This window comes from Xenopus tropicalis, chromosome 2 (assembly GCF_000004195.4).
Source record: "Xenopus tropicalis strain Nigerian chromosome 2, UCB_Xtro_10.0, whole genome shotgun sequence".
NCBI lineage: Eukaryota > Metazoa > Chordata > Amphibia > Anura > Pipidae > Xenopus > Xenopus tropicalis.
In genome coordinates this window covers 80414573-80434704 of record NC_030678.2, presented here as the reverse complement: position 1 = coordinate 80434704, position 20132 = coordinate 80414573, and the positions used below count along the sequence as shown (strand labels likewise).

The following is a 20132-nucleotide window of genomic DNA, read 5'->3' as shown; positions in this document are numbered from 1 at the left end:
TAGATAATATTGTAAGCAATGTTTCAGTTTTTGCAGATGACACAAAATTATGCTGCCAATTTATTCCATTCAGGGTGTGGCTAAGTCGCAGATTAGATTCAGTGTTGATATATGTAAGGTAAAGCACCTGGGATGTAAAAATTTGCCACTTATACCCTTAATGGGACTGCACTAGGCACATTTTTAATGGAGAAAGACCTTGGAATCCTTGTACAGGTATGGGATCCCTTATCCGGAAACCCGTTATCCAGAAAGCTCCGAATTATGGAATGCCCGTCTCCCATAGACTCCATTTTAATCAAATAATTCAGAATTTTAAAACTGATTTCCCTTTTCTCTGTAGTAATAAAACAGTATCTTGTAATTGATCCCAACTAAGATACAAATAATCCTTATTGGATGCAAAACAATCCTATTGGATTTAATTGCAGTTTTATTGATTCTTTGGTAGACTTAAGGTATGGAGATCCAAATTACGGAAAGACCCCTTATCCGGAATACCCTTGGTCCCGAGCATTCTGGATAACGGGTCCTATACCTGTATATAAAAAAAATATGGCTGAAATACCAGTCAGCAGCTGCAAGGACAAACAAGGTTTTGAGTTGTATTTAAAGGGGCTTAGATTTATGCTTCCGCTGGTAAGACCCCATCTGGATTATACAGTGCAGTTTTGGTCTCAGTGCTCAAATGGGATATTATTGAATTGGAGAGCGTCCGAAAAAGGGCAGCTAAGCTAGTAAAGGGTATGGATAGTCTCGGTTATAAAAAAAAAAAAAAAATGACTAGCCAATTTGGGGCTGTTTATGCTGGAGAAGAGGTGCTTAAGGGGGGGGGATAGCATAACTGTATAAATATATAAGAAAAGCATATAATAATCTCTTTAATGCTTTATTTACCAGTATATCCTTTCGACAGATGTAAGGGCATCCATTCTAATTAGCAGAAAGGAGGTTCCATCTAAATATTCGGAAAGGGTTTTTTACAGAGAGTTGTTATATTGTGGAATTTGTCCCTGAATTAGTTGTACAGGCATAAATATATTAGATATCTTCAAGAAGTGGTTGGATGGTGTTTTAGGATGTGAAAAAATGCAGGTTTATTGAAAATAGCTCTTAGTACAAGTTGATCCAGGGGGAGTCAGGAACAACATTTTTTCCCCTGTGCTGTAAATTCAAGAGGCTTTGGAAGGGTTTTTTTTTTAGCTTAAAATAAATACATACATTATTTGATCCCATGATTATCAGGTATAGTTAAGCCATTTGTAAGTACATTCTGATATGTGAAATGTGATAGGGATTTGTAGAAAAATACCTAATATTTTAGGGCTGCCACCAATATGTTTTATGTAACATGACTTAACCTAAAACATCCTATAACATTTTCAAAAATGTGTATAAACAAACAAAAACTCTTTGTTCTGGATATAGGAAAAACTAGGAAACATTTTGGGATTTGATTTAAGCTTCAGCTAGTATAGGAGTACACATAACATTTTTGGAGCAGTTTCTGTTTTTATTCCCAGTTCCGCGTGCCTGCTCTCCACTGAGACCCTAAAGCACTTGTTAGGGCTATGTGAGTTATTTTTGTTTATTTTTTGTTAAGTACTAGTTTGGATCAAATTTTAGTTAGTGTTGGTTACGTTTATTTTAAGGAAAAAAAATATTTTCTCCTACACTCGCTTCAATTTTCTAATAATTTCCCCAATACTCTTTTTAATTATATTTATTTTTCTGTATATTTTTTTCTTCCTATTCTGTATACTATTCCAGTGTGAGGGGCCAAGTAAGAGGGAGAAAATGGAAAATCATACAGTGATTTTTATTTCCTGGACTGGAGCATGGCATTGGGCAACAAAGGGTTAATCCCCATCTCATCTGACTAGAGTGATGCCCCTACAAAAGGGTTGGGGAGCCCTAGCCCACTGCTATCTTCCAATGCAGGAGATGAAAATAGTGGTAAGTGTGATAGGATTTTTCCTTTTTCTTTCACATGGCAGTGGGCCACAAAGCACATAACATGTAAAAGTAACAAGCAATACGATATAGGGAGGGACACTAAGTTCTGCATATAGGACCACGTAGCTGACAGACAGTTCTGTTTTCACTGTTCTGGCTTTGAAGGCCCAGGATAATTCTAATTACCCCTGGAATAGGTGCTGTCTTAGAGGAATAAGCTATCTCAATACGTTCTTTGATCCATCTTGCTATAGTGTGCTTAACCTTTTCTGTTTCCTGAAGTAACTGTCAGGAATTAGCTAGATTTCCTGAAGCTTAATACTCAACTTAAGAAGATTTTGAGACACCTGATAATATTGTGCTTAGGCATAGGTCCAGGAAAGAAAGTAAGTAGAATGATGTTAAAATGATGATGATAAAAGTTAGAAAATAAAAGTTATAAATTAATTTAGGAATAAACTGGTCATTGATTGTGAGCATCACCTTATCCTGGAAGAAAGTGATTTTAGAGTCCTCTGCTAGTAAGGTGTGGATTTCACCCACTCTCTGGCTGATGTAATGGCCAACAGAAAAGCTGTCTTGAGACACACAAATTTCTGTCTTACATGGGGTTCAAAAACTGGTTCCATGAGGTTGTTGAAGACCAGACAGAGGTCCCACTGGAGCTTTAGGTCTGTTCACAGGTCTCAGAGATAGCTAAAACCTGGGCTTTCAAAGTAAAAGAGCAGAGATTTTGATTAAGACTAGACTGTAGGAATTTTACAATGTTTTACTTTAGACACTTTAAGAGGATCTATGCTGAATGCACAACAGGATAAAAATGTTTAGTTTTTAGTGGCGAGCACAACTTTCCCCTTTTTGCTACAAATATAGTCATAGTCATGTGCAACGGATGTTTTCATTTGGTACCCTTTTGTGCTGTGTTTATGTTGTCAGAGGGCCAAGTTGGATTTACATTGAATCAGATGTTGAAATGAGGAATGGGAGCTAGTTGAACATCCATTACTTATTCTGTAGGAATGCTCTGCTCAGATTATCTACAACAGTGCTGTCCAATTTATTACAAGTAGTGGGACAATTATTTCTTATATAGTGTGTTCAAGGGCCAGATTTAATTAAAATTATGATGTCATACAATGAAGTCTATGGAGCCTTTCAGCAGACTGGGGACCATAAAAATCCTTTAAGGGCCACATCCGGCCCATGGGCCCTAATCTACCAGAATATTCTCTATGCCTGGGACATGACTTGCATAGATGAATTCTAAGGTTTCCTCTGCCCAGGTAAATATAGTCATGGTCAAGTGCAACAAATCCTTTGATTGAATATGCCCTTGTACCATTGTCAGAGCTGACCCAAATGGAATTCCCTTAAATCAGATGTTGACATGCTAAAAGACTTTAAAAGATTGCTCTTAGTTCTCTCAAATTGGATGACTTTTGACTTTCTATCAAGGACCAGGTACCCTGACACTCCCAAAAGTAAGCCCGCCAACCTTCTCCTCTGGCGTACTTCACATTGTCCTCCCTTGACCATCACTTCAGCAGTAATAAAGAGTTTTCTGATTTGCTTGCATAACCTTGAGGTGGTGGGGCTTGTTAAAGGATGTCTGGGATCCTGTCAAACAAAAACAAAACCAATTGATAGCATTTTTAAAAGGGGTTGCATCACCCAGGCATCTGAGACATTTTGAGCCAACACAGCTTCAATTCCAATGCCATTGGGCTTTTGGTCTTTCTTCCCTGACTGGTAGCTTTGTTATATAGACCTCCAAGCTTGCCTGCTGTATGACTTCCTGAGCAGCTTACATTACTTAAATTTTTTAAAGGAATTTCTGGAGTTACTTCTTTTGCCTTTGGAGATTATTTAGATCTAATTTACCACCAAAAAGTAAGCTTCCTTCCTGTGAGTCTGCACTCCAGTGTCTCAGCCAAATGGCCTGACAGGCCAACAAAGCAAGCACCACAGATTTTGCAGTATCTTCATTCCATTGAGAGAGGCTTCGGCTTCGAACATCATTGGTAACAGCAATGGAAGATTTGCATGAAAATGACATCATGTCCTCTTTTAGGACTGCCACCTTCCTTCTTTGGCAACTCTGGTTAGTGATGTCACAGGGTTGGGATGATATTTTGGCTGGGGCAAGTGATGTCAGGGGCCTGTTATGCTATGATGACAGGTTGATAATTGGCCAAGTGCCACATCAATCAAAAATAGTCCTGCCTGGTTTTCCTAATTTGGAAAGAGCAGAAGGCAGTTTTGACCAGGACAGCCCTCCCATACCCCCCAACCTTCCCGGTTTTTACAGCGCGTCCCGCTGTCCCGGATTGTTCAATGAATGTCCCGCATTACGGAAATGCAGAACATTCATTAAACTATCCAGGCCAGTGGGACGCGCTGGCTACAGCGGATCGCTCCGGCTCCTTCTTCTTGGGCTCCCACTCCTTATTCGGCTCCTCGTACGGCGGCGACAGGTCCTTTTATAAGGTTGCCCCCGTGCGCACGTGTGACGTCACACGTACGCACGGGCGCAACCTTATAAAAGGACCTGTCGCCGCCTTATGAGGAGCCGAGTAAGGAGCAGGAGCCCAAGAAGTCTATGGGGGCCGCAATGGGGCCGCTATGTATGAGGTACTCACTATGGGGGCAGTTGGGGGGGTACTGTGTATGGGGGCACTGTGTATGGGGGGGCTCTGTGTATGGGGGGGCTCTGTGTAAGGAGGGCTACTGTGTATGGGGGACACTGTGTAAGGAGGCCTACTGTGTATGGGGGGGCACTGTGTATGAAGGGCTACTGTGTATGGGGGGCACTGTGTATGAAGGGCTACTGTGTATGGGGGGGCACTGTGTAAGGAGGGCTACTGTGTATGGGGGGGGCACTGTATGGGGGTACACTGTGTAAGGAGGGCTACTGTGTATTGGGGGCACTGTATGGGGGGGCACTGTGTAAGGAGGGCTACTGTGTATGGGGGCACTTTCTATGGGGCCATTGTGTATGGAGAGTACTTTCTATGGGGTGCTGTCTATTGGGCCATCGTGGGCACTATTTTAACTATTTTAAAAATGGGGTGTGGCAATTGGGGCGTGGCCACAAAGTGGGCGTGACCAAAAATGTTGCCGCCGCTGCGCGCGGCAAGTCTTTTTGTCCCTCTTTTCATTTTTCAAATGTTGGGAGGTATGCCCTCCTGAAAACTGGGCTTTATGGGTCAAAACCAGTGAGGATACAACCCTACCATGTTTTTCTTTAACTAAACGAGAGTACAAAAGTCAGAAACACCAGAGCAGGACATTGGTTGTGTGCGGGTGACTTTAATGGCAATAGTTTGGGGTGAAAAAAGTGAATTAATGTATTAAGAAAATTTGGTTACATTTAAACTTTTTTTAAAATTAAAAATGTTATTTTCTTTGGGGAGCCCGGATCCCTTTTAAGGTTTTTATATCCCTGCTTTTAGCGCTCAGGGTGCTCCCACTTCTGTAGGTCAAAGTTCGCATTGGACGCCCCACCCCCGTCAGTACAGTCAGGTGATTCCCAAACACATGATCCTGGAACAACTTAACTTGTTTAGCGCTGCCGGAGAGTGACATGCGCCCGCGTCCAATCAAAGAGCCGAACTCCTGACTTTGTTTTCCAATCAAAAGACTTGAAACAGGAAAAATGGGCGGGGACCATTAATGGTGTTTGGTAGCACAGTGACAGGGAAAAAAGTGTAGTGGTCGCCGCTTCTTGCTGAAACGATATTTAACTATTTCGAGTTTCTACCGGGACTCGCGTATTCCTACATTACGGGATTCCAAGGTTCGTTGCTGAGGGTACGAGAGCTTGGCCACTTCCGAATCTGGTCTCGTGACCAGCGGCGGGCAAGAGGAATCCCGTGACAGCTTGTCCCCCATTGTCCCTGTCCCTGAGTTGGGATGGTGGTAGCCGCTTTACTCGCTTCAGGTCGGTGTCTCTAATAGGTTATACGGCTTCCCCTCTGCCTCCTGCTTCGGCAACCTTCCCGACTTGTTGCCATGTCTATTCAGTACTCGGGCGAGGAGCAGCTGCCCGGTAGCTACGGGGTGGCGGACTCCTTCCCCAAAGACTTCGGCTACGGGGCGGATGAGCCAGAAATGGATGAGAATTCGGCCTCCTCAGATAGCAAGCCTCGTATCCTTCTCATGGGCATGCGGCGGAGCGGCAAGTCCTCAATTCAGAAGGTAGGAGACTGCTTCTATTGCCTTTCATAGCGCTTTCGGGAGAGTTGTAGTTTAGAAACCTCAAGCGAGCAGCAAGAAGCCTAATATAGAGCCTAAGATATTGTATTTATGGACACAGTGCCTGTGTTTGATCCCTACCCCTGGATATAGATGTTGACCTCCAGCTTCTGAGCTCCCTGGTATGGTGGTTGGCCACTGGACCAAATATTTGTGCTACATATTTATTTTTTGGTTTAACTTGGATTAGAAGCAAACGTTCAATGATATGGGAGGGCAGTTTGGCTGAATTAGATCTTTATACTTGCTCTTATTTGGGTCAGTTTCTAGACACTATCCTGGGAAGCCATTGTATTGTAGTTGGATTTTCCTGGCAGACAGTCTCATCTGTTTATTCTTCCCATTCTGTGCTTGGAAGTGGCATGAACAAACATGGAAGTGACCCAGCAGCGACTTCCTCTCACATTTCTTTAGTTTTGGGCCATCAGCCAGGCAAACCTAACAGTGCTATTTGGCCACCTGTGTAGATTGTCATATGAGCCAATGTCTGTCTGTACATCCCATGTGCAGATTAGCCAGGTAACACATCAAGCTACCAGCTAGGGTATGTTGGCTTTTAATCTAATGGTGTAAGCTTTTGATGGAATGGAATGTATTTGGGGAAATACGGGAAAAACGCTGTATGTATTACAATCATTACATAGTTCTGAAAACTCATATTTTGAAACTATTTGCTATACATATTCTAGCCCAATACGATTTCTCCTTAGAGTCATGTAGTCTAATAAACTATAGCCAGTCCCCTATTAACGCCCTTAACACCCCCCACTCTCCCATTTTCCAGCAGATAAATGGAATCTGCTTGACACTAGATTCACATAACCTAAAAGACAGCTGTACAGCCAAGTTGAAGAATGTATCCCAGATCCTGCAGTTAATTTAGCCTTACAACTACTTTTATTGTACCTAAGCATTTTCTTTTGCTTGTAAGGTGAATGTTGCTCAGAAAGCTGGCTGCTGCATTTCTGATGGCCAGCAAACTGGTGCACCTGCCATTGCCCTCCAGAATACTGAGAGTTTTGTTGACATACTGAGAGTTTTTGTGTCCCAAACAAGATCAGTGTCAGTGATGTAGATCCTGCAAACATCTACTGGTAGTGCTGCTCAGCACATAAAAAGTTATTTAAAATCATTCCATTTCTTTTCATTCAGGTAACCAGTGCTGTCCTTGACACTCTCTCTTGACACTCTCAGCTTGGAGTATTTCTACTACCTCTAGCTAAGGCCTGTTGTTAGCTGTCAAGCGAGTTATAGACAGTGCATTACATTATCTTTACTTTTTTTTTCTCTTATTTACTCAGTAACTTTCAGTGCGGAACTGTATGAAAAACTTTAGCGTCCGCTAACTAAATCACATCCACTGCATATACAAAAGAGTTCCTACTCCCTTCCTCTTGGAAACAGATTTGCCTATGAAGGACTCTAATGCAGAAAATCATGCTGGCACCCATACATAATGTTGCAATTTGGAATGTATTCCATTATATTACATGCCTTCTAAAAGCTTTCCTGCAGTAAAAGCAAATTTACAGGTTTATAGTTTCCTGGCCAAGAAGGAGATTGTTGGCTACAAAATGAAGTATCTGCAATATGCCAGTTTCTTGGTACAATGTCAGATGTTTTACAACTACTGAGCTAAGCTTATTTAATTGTCCGTTAATTAATCAGGTACTGGACCTTTATTTACCTTACAAAAATCTAATATTTTTCAATACCTTTCTGAGTCAGCTAGCCACTATCTCTTTTTACTGCACTAAAGTCTACAGTTAAAGGAACAGTAACTCCAAAAAATGAAAGTGTATAAAAGTAACTAGAATATAATGTGCTGCTGCCCTGCACTGGTAAAAGTTGTGTGTTTACTTCAGAAAGTCTACTATAATTTATATAAATAAGCTGCTATGTAGCCATGGGGGCAGCCATTCAAAGGAGAAAAGGCACAGGCACATAGCAGATAACAGATAAAACACTATTGTATTCTACAGAACTTATCTGTTATCTGCTATGTAACCTGTGCCTTTTCTCCTTTTTTCTAGCTTGAATGGCTGCCCCCATGGCTACACAGCAGCTTATTATATAAATTATAGTAGTGTTACTGTAGCAAACACACCAGTTTTACCAGTGCAGGGCAACAGTACATTATATTTTTATTACTTTAAAGCTCTTTCATTTTTTGGTGTTACTGTTCCTTTAATGAATAAGGGGGTGTTAAAATGTTTTCTAGATCGTACTGTAAAAGCTACAAATATTCATCCTGGGTGTTGTTTATCAGCCTCTTATAATCATAGGGGTAGAAAAAATAGGTCAATAGTCATGATTCCTTTGTTCCTTGCTGGCTATGGGCCACTTAAACAAAGCTTCCATACTATTGAACAGTGCTGTCAATTCACATAAAGCTTAATTTCTATTAATAATAAGGACCTGAACAGGGACATTCTTAGGTTTTATCTGCATGTCCACATGGTCTGCCATAACAATTGCTTTAATTAGAAACAAATTAAGACTATTCAAATCTTTGTTGCACTCAGGTGCTTGTTTACCTTTATAAAATAGTATATTAATAATATCAAAGGATGTAGGATCTACATGTGTTTTTTTTTTTTTTTTTATTTGCAAAATGCCTTTATTTTGCCTTTTCTCAAACCATGGCATTTTTAATCTATCTACAGGTGGTGTTTCATAAGATGTCTCCAAATGAGACATTATTCTTGGAGAGCACCAACAAGATCTACAAGGATGATATCTCCAACAGCTCCTTTGTAAATTTTCAGATATGGGACTTCCCAGGACAGGTTGACTTTTTTGACCCTACCTTTGACTACGAAATGATTTTCAGAGGAACAGGAGCATTAATATATGTAATTGATGCCCAGGTATTTCATTTCATATGTCTACGTATTCAATGACCTACACAGTGGTCTTGCTTTGATATAATCAGTGACTATATTACCCTTGTAACAATGTCCCTTTATAAATTTCCATACAAAAGGTAAGGTGTGAGCAGCTATTGCAGCTGAGTTTAACAGATCTTCTTGTTTTTTGTCAGGATGATTACATGGAAGCTTTAGCAAGACTTCATGCCACAGTTTCTAAAGCCTACAAAGCAAATCCTGACATGAACTTTGAAGTTTTTATTCACAAAGTAGATGGCTTATCGGATGACCACAAGATTGAAACCCAGAGGGATATTCACCAGAGAGCCAATGATGATCTTGCAGATGCTGGACTCGAAAAACTTCATCTTAGGTGGGTTGCTGGTCGGTTGTCGGGAAAAAACTATTGCAAATTTTGTTTGTCTTTAAAATCATATTGACCCTACCAACCTTTGACATGGGAGAAAGAGAATCAATATTTTTCTCACCTTCTCCTTTTGTAAGCTTGCCTTCTATTGAGATACCACTTTAACTTGTATATATGCACTTACATGTTACTACTGCACAAGGGTTTGCACATGCCTTGTCCCGCAGAGTATGCGTTATAATAATGTAACATTTTAATGTCTGTTGGATTTATTAACATTGTAAAATAGTTCTCATATAAGCCGACAGCATTCATAAGGTTAAAAGTTTATGCATAAAAGCGGTTAAAGACAAGCACATTCACACTGGCAGCTGCCAAGATGCTCTTACTTTTTGTCAAGCTCTTTCCTTAGGAATTCAGAAAGAAATCGCCAGCGCTCGGTCTAACCCATGCTGTAGTGTTGACCAGCTGCTAGAAACACACTATTGTGCCAGTGCTCGGTCTAACCCACAATCTGGAGTTGACCAGCTGCTATAAACGATAAAAACGTGCCACGTCACGGTCCCTCATTGTACGTGAGTCCTACACTGTCTAATGACTTTGAGTCTGTGATGCAATTAAAATAAAGTCCCCCAGCAAACAATGTGACTGAGTAGTAAGACCTATTGCACCTACCTTTAGCTCAAAAAGGCTCTAGTGGAAAAGCAGGGAGCTTTTAAGCCCCAGCTCATTAGCACACACATGAAAGTGATTCATTGGTTTAAAGGCTACATAGCAGCTAGAAGCAAAATTTGGCTACAATTTGTACACAAAACACAGAAAGAAATCTTTCCTTAGGAATTGGCAAGGGCATGCTAAATATGGTCCCAGAGAAATTCACATATTTGACTGATTCTAGGCTGGTGCCACCTGAGCCTTACAGTAATTAATCACTGTGGAAAGGTCATCCATAATATGAGAGCTGCAGTGGAAACAAGCAAGTGCGGTAGTATTTGTGGGACATATTGTTCCTGTTAGCATTGTTTCTGAGAACTTAGCAATTCCGTTCCCTGATGAATTTTGTATGGTCAGTGGCTTTGGCAACACAACTGGCAAGTAAGTGGTTCACCACATACTTAAAACCAGAGATAGAAACCTGTAACCCTACAGCTATTGCTGATCTACCAACCTTCATCAACATTTGAAGAGTTAGAGGTTGCATATATCTGCTTTATTCAGAATTAAGGTGGTTTTTGAATGGGTTATATGTAGCCTAGTCATATCTTCACATGAAGGATTTTTTATTTGGAGTATATCTTAGTCTGTAGTTAAGAATTAAAAATGTAAAAATGTTTTGTTAATGCCCAGCACCCATCCTGCTGTGGCTGCTCTGTGCACACAAATCTGTTTCATAAAAAAGTTGACATATACCCAGGCAGCGCACTAATCCTTATGTATGGGAGGATGTAATTTACTGGCTTATATACAGATGGAAAATGCATTTTATCTTTTTATATAAAAAGTGGTATTCCAGTTCATTTATTTTTTATAATGTAATTCTAAGTAACTTTCCAATACAAGTATGGGACCTGTTATCCAGAATGCTCGGGACTTGGGCTTTTCTGGATAAGGGATCTTTTGTAATTTGGATCCCCATACCTTAATCTACTAAAAAATTATTAAACATTAACTAGACCCAACAGAATTGTTTTTCCACTAATATAATTCCATGCAGTTTAAATATCATTAAGTACAAGGCACTGTTTTCTCATTATTATAACAGAGAAAAAGGAAATTATTTATGCTACTGATAAAAGTTCTGTAATTGATAGAATATTTTTTTTAATTCAACCATGTTAAATTTGTTCCTGCCTTTAATCGTGTGTCTACTATCAATCTGATGGCTTATTATTTTCTTCCAGCTTTTACCTAACTAGTATCTATGATCACTCAATATTTGAAGCCTTTAGTAAAGTTGTGCAGAAACTTATTCCACAACTGCCAACACTAGAAAACCTGCTGAATATATTTATATCGGTAAGTATACATTACAAGTCCTGTCATAGTCACTTTTGTCATTTAAGCACACTTCATCTCTACCAGCCTTGATCAGAATTTTCAGGACTTTTTGGCACAGTTCTTGAAGGATTTTTTATCTACACCATGTCACCATCAAATCAAATTCATGTAATTTCGGGTTTGGCCGAACCCTGTTAAGGGATTTGGCCGAATACCGAACCAAATTCTAATTAGCATATGTTAATTAGGAATTGGAAGGGTTACATTTTAAACTTCCGTGTTTATGCAGTAACATTAACCCTTCCAAATCCTAATTAGCATATGCAAATGCTGTATCTTTCTTGCTTGAATGTAGGTGAACTTATGCTGTCAGATTCACAGAACGCATCCTACAGGTTGGATGAGTGGGTCAAAAAAATAATAGGACTGATGTAAAAATCTGATGTGTAAACTTCATGAGAGATTTGCCATCAGACATGACACACCTGTTGGAGAGCGCTGCATGCTGTGTTTGTATCTTACAAGATAAAATCTGATGGTGTCTGAAAGACTGTCAGATGTAGATGCAAGAACAAAACACACCATCTGACTATCTGATCCAATTTACATCATAGCGGGGGGGGGGGGTCACATTTTGTAGGATCCCACAAAACCTTATGCTGCTGCAAAATCTCCTGTGTAGTTGAGATTTAGTTCTAGTGGAGCTCTAAGGCTTGTAGCACACAGGTTTTTTTTTTTTTTTCAGCCAGCTAAACTGCCCCTGCTGCTTCACATTCACTTAAAGGGGACCTGTCACCCTAAGACATAATTCCAAATTCTTTTCTAATGTGCTAGTCAAACAAAAAAAAAAAGCTTTATTTTATTACTTGCTCTTTGATATCTTATTCTGTCTTGGAATTCACCATCACAGCAAGCAGACAGGAGCCATTTTATGGACACTGTTACTAAGGCAAGCTTTGTGTCATCAATCCAAAATCTTGTGTACGCACCAGTGTCCTTTGATTGAGAGGTCTATATGACCTATGGCATATGTGGTTTACTACCAACTTAAATCTGTCCAGAGCGCCAGGCATTTGTTTTAATGGGATGCATAAAGCTGGCCGTACACGGACAGATCCGCTCGCTTGGCGATGTTGATCGAATTCTACACGCGGCAATGGGGTAGTCGGTTCGGGGACCGCATCAACGAGCTGATGCGGTCCCCGATCCGACTGGATTTTCTAACCTGCCCGATCGATATCTGGCCAATTTCAGGCCAGATATTGGTCGGTCAGGCCCCTCGGTTCTGCCCCTACACGGGCCGATAAGCTGCGGAATCGGACCAAGGGACCGATATCGGCAGCTACTATCGGCCCATGTATGGGGACCTTAACTGGTTTTAAAGTTCTTCTACATCAGCTGAAAAACACAAAAGGAAACACCACATGCCTTAATGGAGAAGGAAAGCCTAAGTCACTTGGGGGTGCCAAAATGTTAGCCCCCAAGTGACTTAAATCACTTACCTTGTACCCCGGTGTGGTGCCCCTGTTAAAGGAGAAAGAAAGGTAAAAACTTAGTAAGCTTTAACAGAAAGGTCTATGTAAATAGAGCCATAAGCACTCACAGAAACGCTGCACTGACTTCTCTGAAAAAAGATTAGTTGTGTCTGTTATTCCTGTGTCAGACATGCAGCTTTCTGTTCTCTGCTCTGTCCTGCTCCTCCCTCCCACAAGAATGCTAAGAACTCACTCCCCCCCCCCCTTAGGAATGGGGATTTGAGCCAATCCGCAGGAAGCTGACTCATAGTCTAACTAACTGAGCATGTTCAGTTTGGTCTGCATGTCTGTGCAGGAGTGAGGCATTATGGGAACTTTCTTTACACAGCTCAGCGTTTTTTCTTCCTGTTTGGCTTCAGATCTTCTGAACAGGAGAAATATGGGGAGACTTAAGGGCACTATTGAGACAACTGAAGGTATGCCTGCAACTCTTTACTAGCCTTTCCTTCTCCTTTAAGAGAGAACAGCACCAGCCCGGGGTAGCTGCGAGCGCTTCCCTCTTCCGCGTTGGCACGCTGTGCATGTGCATTAGAGTGAAAAGCCGAACTTTAACAACAAAGTCGGCTTTTCACTCTAATGTGCATGCGCCGGCCCAGGGAATTCGCCGCAGAAGAAACACAAAAGAAGGAAGCGCTCACTACAGGTACCCCGGGCTGGTGCGTTTTTCTCCTAACAGGGGCACCAGCCCGGGGTACAACGTAAGCGATTTAAGTCACTTGAGGGTGTCACTTGAAGGCACCCCCAAGTGACTTAGCCTTTCCTTCTAATTTAAACCTACGAAGGTAGTCTGCTTATTAAAAAAAAACAAAAATATATTAAGAATAAATGTCAGAGGTTTTATGGCCCAGTTTCTTTATGCACAAAAATTCAAAACACCTGACAGAATTTCTGTTTTGTGCTGCCATCAAGTGGATAACATAGTTATTACTGTATTACCAAGATTGTGATGACATATTGTAAGTGCTTAAATGAATATTGCGGGCAGTAAACATTTACTAAAGCTCTTATTTTTTGGGAAGTATGTTTTGTGCTAACTTAGAACTTTTAACTTATTCATAGTTCACTTGGAAAAACAATAAACTGATATTTGAAAGTATCATGTGTGATTATCCATTCTCCTGATTAATTTGGCAGCTCCAAGGTGCACTGAAAAAAAAGAATGTAAGAATGGTGCCTGATTCTGTGTAACTATATATGTATAAAGGTGCCTCACACAACAGCACAAAATGTCCAGAGAGTCTGCTGTGTGCCTTATATTCTTCTTACTATTGGTGTTTGGAGCTCTAACACCTATAAATTGATTACACTTGGAAGATGTCCCTCAGTTGAATCCAGGATGATATTTTTCACTTAAAGTGACAGTTTTTTTTTTCTCTTCAGAATTCTGGTATTGAGAAAGCTTTTTTGTTTGATGTGGTCAGTAAAATCTACATTGCCACTGACAGCTCTCCTGTAGACATGCAATCGTATGAATTGTGCTGTGATATGATAGACGTTGTAATAGATGTGTCCTGTATATACAGGTAAGCAGACCATTCCTACAGTGCCATGCTTATATATTTTTAAGGGGAACTCCACCCAAAAACCTTTGTTTTTTTTTGTTTTCTTTTGTTTTCTTTTACATGAAAAAAAAATTCTTTTTTTAAAAAATGTGTTTTTTTTTTATGTTAGTGAATATACTTGTCAGTGAATTGTGTTTGTCAGTGTCATTGGTACTGTAAGCAGTATGTGTCTGGCTGTCTATATTCTCAGTTTTTACTTTGACTCCTGAGGTCTAGGTTCTGAGAACCAAGGAACAGAAAGGGATAAAAAAAAAAAAAAATACTTAAAACTGCTGCTGGTCTACCAGCCTTTCTCTTCGATTCAGTTAGTCCCTTGCCACTGCAGTTAAATGCATAGGGTTGCTTTTAAATGAGCTTCTTTGTGCCCTTAGTGTGGTCCGTGTCACATGCATAATCTGGGGGAATTGGTTAAAAATCTGAATTAATATTTTTTGTTCTGTTTATTGTACAGCTTGCATGCCGATTGTAATGGGAGTGCTTACGACAAGGAATCTATGGCAATTATCAAGCTTAACAACACAACAGTTTTATATTTAAAAGAAGTTACAAAATTTCTGTCTCTTGTGTGTATCCTTAGAGAAGAGAGTTTTGAAAGGAAAGGTGAGCATATACATCATCATGTATTGTATTTGTGTTTCCTCAAGCTCCATTATGTAAAGCTTCTAAATAAAATGGTTATTGACTGCTATTGGGGCAGAATAAAACTGCCTAACAACTTTGATTTTTTTCCACTTTTAAGTTACTACATTCCACCCTTATTTTAGCTTGTTTATATGTAGGCCTTTTATATGTTTGTAAGGGTGTACTGGTGTTTACTGCACCAGTCTTTCTAATCCTTCCCTTTTGAGTTTTGGTATTGCTAATGGTATACAGTCATATGAAAAGGTTTGGGAACTCCTCTCAGCCTGCATAATAATTTACTCCACTTTCAACAAAAAAAGATAACATTGGTTTGTCTTTCATTTCCCAGGAACATCTGAGTACTAGGGTGTTTTCGAAACAAAGATTTTTAGTAAAGCTGTATTTAGTTGTATGAAATTTAAATCAAATGTGAAAAACTGGCTGTGCAAAAATTTGGGCACCCTTGTAATTTTGCTAATTTGAATGCATGTAACTGCTCAAATTCAAAAGAGACTTGAACATGTAAAGGTAAACAAAGTTCCAGGACGGAATTCATCCCACGGTATTAAACGAGCTGAGCGCTGTGATAGCCAAGGCTCTTTACTTAATTTTTCAGGATTCGTTAAGGTCTGGCATGGTGCCGAAAGACTGGCGAATTGCTAATGTGGTGCCATTATTAAAAAAGGGATCCCGTTCTCACCCTGAAAACTATAGGCCTGTTAGTCTGACATCAGTAGTAGGAAAGCTTTTGGAAGGGGTAATAAGGGATAGGGTACTTGAATACATTGCAGTTCACAATACTATAAGTTTGTGCCAGCATGGTTTTATGCGTAACAGATCTTGCCAGACTAATTTAGTCGCCTTTTATGAGGAGTTGAGTAGGAACCTTGATGCTGGAATGGCAGTTTATGTCACCTACTTGGACTTTGCTATAGCGATTGATACAGTACCTCACAGAAGGTTAATGATCAAATTGAGGAATATTGGCCTAGAACATAATATTTGTAATTGGATAGAGAACTGGCTGAAGAATAGAGTACAAAGAGTGGTGGTAAATGGAACATTTTCTAATTGGACCAGTGTTGTTAGTGGTATACCGCAGGAGTCAGTCCTTAGTCCTTTGCTTTTAAAATTGTTTATTAATGACCTGGAGGTGGGCATAGAAAATACTGTTTCTATTTTTTGCTGACGACACAAAATTGTGCAAAACTATGAGTTCCATGCATGGTTTGAAAGAGGTGTAAAAGAGGCCATTCATGTCAAAGTGGAGAAACCATCCCTAAACAGAGGCGGGGGACTTCGACACCATCTGTCTGCTACATACAGTGCTGTTCTAACATCTGTACCCCGGCAGTTTCAGAAGTCTTCACACATCCATTAATGCAACTCTAACAAGTAACACCTGTTTTGAAGAGTTGCATGATACTTTGGTAATCCTTTCAAAGTAACTCCACAGCATTCACACCTCTGTGAGTTTCAGATGTCACCTTTCTGAAGAGTTACAAAGTGCCATTATGATTGGATTAGTGGAAGAGTATATATGCTGAGGACTTCCCATACCAGTCAGTTGAACTGAAGAAGCTGCTCGGATGAGTAGTGAAACGTCTTCAATGATTACCAAACAAGTCCAGTTGCTTTAAATTTATTTATACTAGATATGACCCTAAACACAGTTGGAAATCTATAAAGGCATTTATGCAGATGGAGAAGTACAATATTCTGGAATGGCTATCACAGTCCCCCGACTTGAATATCATCGAAAATCTATGGGATGATTTGAAGCAGGCTGTCCATGCTCGGCGGCTATCAAACTAAACTAAACTGAACTCGAGAGACTTTGTATGGACGTCTGGTCAAAAATACCGTCATCCAGAATCCAGACACTCATCAAAGGCTATAGGGGCTGTTACATTTGCAAAAGGAGGCTCAACTAAGTATTGTTAGGGGTGCCCAAATTTATGCACCTGTCTAATTTTATTGCATATTTTTTGTTAATCCAATAAACTTTGTCACTTCTGAAATACTACTGTTTCCATAAGGCATGTTATATATTAAAAGGAAGTTGCTACTCTGAAAGCTCAGCCCATGATAAACAAAACTCAAAAGAACTAAGAGGGATTCACAAACATTTTCATATGACTGTAAGTGGCAATTTTAAAGCCAAGCAAGTTAGTGGTAATCAAAGAGGTTGAGCAGTGGTAGTAGGTAGTCTTATATTATCTGAGGGGTTTGACCATTGCCTGTAGCCTTACTTACATTTGTTGCTAGTCACTGAACTCCCATTTTTTCTTGTATAGCTATAGATCTGACATGATATTTAAGGTAACACATTTGGGCTCCCTTAATTTTGATTTTCTTTTGTATTTAGGTTTAATAGACTACAATTTCCACTGCTTTCGTAAAGCCATTCATGAAGTGTTTGAAGTGGGTGCTGCTTCCCACCGGACCTTCAGCCAGCAATCAAGCAGCCCAAATCTCAATGCTGTGACGCATAATGGTACACCAGCCAATGCAGTCTAACACCAGACCTACTGGCCTTTTTATTATGGAACTAATAGCAAGAGAGAAACTGCTGAGGGACAGTGCAACTCTTTTGTGACCAAGCCAGTCTAAGAATGATATAGTGTTATGAATGACTATTGTGGAATTCTGTTCTCTGATATATATAATAACAGAATGCTGAACCAGTAATTTTCAGATATTGGCTATGGCAATTGAAAATATCGGACTTTATATTTTTAATACAGGTTTGATTCTTGTAATAGAGCTGTTTGGCCTTATATCCCTAAGAACATTCTCAAAATCAATGTCCAGTGGACTTGCATTATACAAGTATGTACTAACCCTGGAAAATGTACACAGCTATGCTAGTGGTTGTAACACTGTTCTTGTTAAAAGACACACACTGTTCTAAGATCTGAAAACATTCCAGGAGCTAATGTCCACCTTACACTGTTTCCATAACTATAATTCACATTACACTTGTTACCAAGAACATGGTGCACCAAGGCCTTCTCCAGACATTCCTGTGACAAAGGGTGCATTTGTGAAGATTGGCAACAGAAAAGCCATGGATTTCCATGGCATAGCATTTGAGAAAGTGTGCTCTGATACATAGGGTAGTTTGTTCACTGTAATGTGGTTTTACACAGGAATGCAATCAGAAAAACAACTTGTATATATTCAAGGGACAGTTGGCACTTAAACATACAGTAATGAAATGTAGTGGTTTTACATGGTTCAGGCATCGATCTAAAGGGTAAAGACACAAAAGGCTAGTAATTAGAAGATGCCATAAAAGGGGTGTGTCTTGGTGTAAATCAGTTTTTCTGGTCATTGTCATAAATCTGTTAATGTTTTTGTTAACTTTTTATTCAATGTTATTTGTGTAATGTTTTCTGTACATATCACTGAAAATTTAAAGAAACATTCATTGTGCATAATTCAAGGGTAAGCATTTGTTTCAGAGCTGCTAAAAAGACTGCACTGTTCACTGTATTGGTGGGATCTTTTATTTTCTTTAATACACCTACCTATCCAGGGGGATGAGCTAGATTTTCTACCTTTAAACCCACATCTATAAGTATCCTCATGTTTTAAACAAGTCAGGGATGTTAATGGTTTTTAATCAGTAAACACACTTTCTGTACTTAGAAATTCACTTTGGTACCTTGGATGCCTGCTTTATGCTCCCAGTAGCAGTACTGCAGCTCTCCTTCTACCTTTAAGGCCTGGGCAGAGCTACACAAATATTAACACTCTCCTCTTCCCACTTGGATATACCAATTTTTTTTAATAGTAACTTCACAATTTAAGAGATTTCTAATGCATTTCCATTGTTTACTTTTAATTTTCTTTAAGTACTTTTTAAATCCCCTCCACTTTCCTACATCATTTTTGTCACTATACCACATTACTGTACTCATTGACAAACCAAAGCCCCTTGTATTGCTGAACTTCTCCGGATCATTAACACAATTAAGTGCCACTGTAAAATGTTTTTCTGAATCTGTATTTACTTAGCGTGATTGTGCATTCTGCAAAGAGATAGTGATATTGCTTGAACATTCATATGGACCAGAGTGAAAGTCTTCAAAAATGCTTTTATATTTATATTTTTCGTTCACTCAGTTATGTATAAAAAAGGGGGTTATCAATAAACTTATTTACTTGCAGCACAGTTTAGTTATCTCACTGAAGGAATTACAGGGTTGTTCTGAAACTGAGGTCCTGAACTGCTCTCATTACATCTATAGAAGCCATTTATGAAATATATAAATCACTCCTACAACCTTGCTTGCAAGAAAATGAGTTGGTGTGGTTGTTGTCAACCCACAACATGGATAGACATTGCTGAAGTTTTGTTTCTTCACTTTGATTTTTGTAAAAATGTGTTTGCTTCTCAAAAGACTCAAGTTCACTTGATTTTGGAACAATCAATAGAAAGTTTAGCGTGTTAACATTGTATAAAAAATGATAATTTAGCAGAATTTCATTTCTGCATTTCAGACGCCATCTTAGTCCATTTTGGGATAGTTGCATTACGTTTTATTGATTTACGATATGAAGCTATTCTTGAATCTGCTACAAAGAAATAATGAAAGAGAAAAGGAAACGCACACACAATGATTTGCTGGTGTAAAAAAAAAATACCTCCAACCTGTTTATTGCGGAGTGCACATACAGACCAACGTTTCAAGAGCTTCATGCCCTCTTCATCAGTAAAAGGGCAGTATACATCCTTGTTCAACAGCAGTGTAATGAATAGGGCTTGTGCTCAACATACTTTTTGCCTATTTTAATCATGAACAAAAATCTGTGGTTTTATGTCTAAACAGGACCAACATGAAGATTGAAGCTACTTGATGTATGGTTCTTGTGAGGCAGATAATTAGATTTTTTGCTATTTAGCTAAAGAAACAATTTATTAACAAAATAATAAAATAAAAAAAATACCCCCCACACCAGC

At 39.5% G+C, this 20132-nt stretch overlaps 1 protein-coding gene across 2 annotated transcripts; it reads left to right on the top strand.

Moving 5' to 3' along the window:
* Positions 1–5539: 5539 nt before the first annotated feature.
* rragc (Ras related GTP binding C) lies at positions 5540–19338 on the top strand. 2 transcript variants are annotated; one of them, NM_001016835.2, is given in 7 exon segments: positions 5916–6153; positions 8877–9080; positions 9254–9453; positions 11349–11463; positions 14361–14503; positions 14994–15142; positions 17532–19338. In NM_001016835.2, coding segments are annotated over 7 exon segments (1149 nt in total). In that variant the 5' UTR covers positions 5916–5967; the 3' UTR covers positions 17684–19338.
* The last annotated feature ends 794 nt before the right edge of the window (positions 19339–20132 follow it).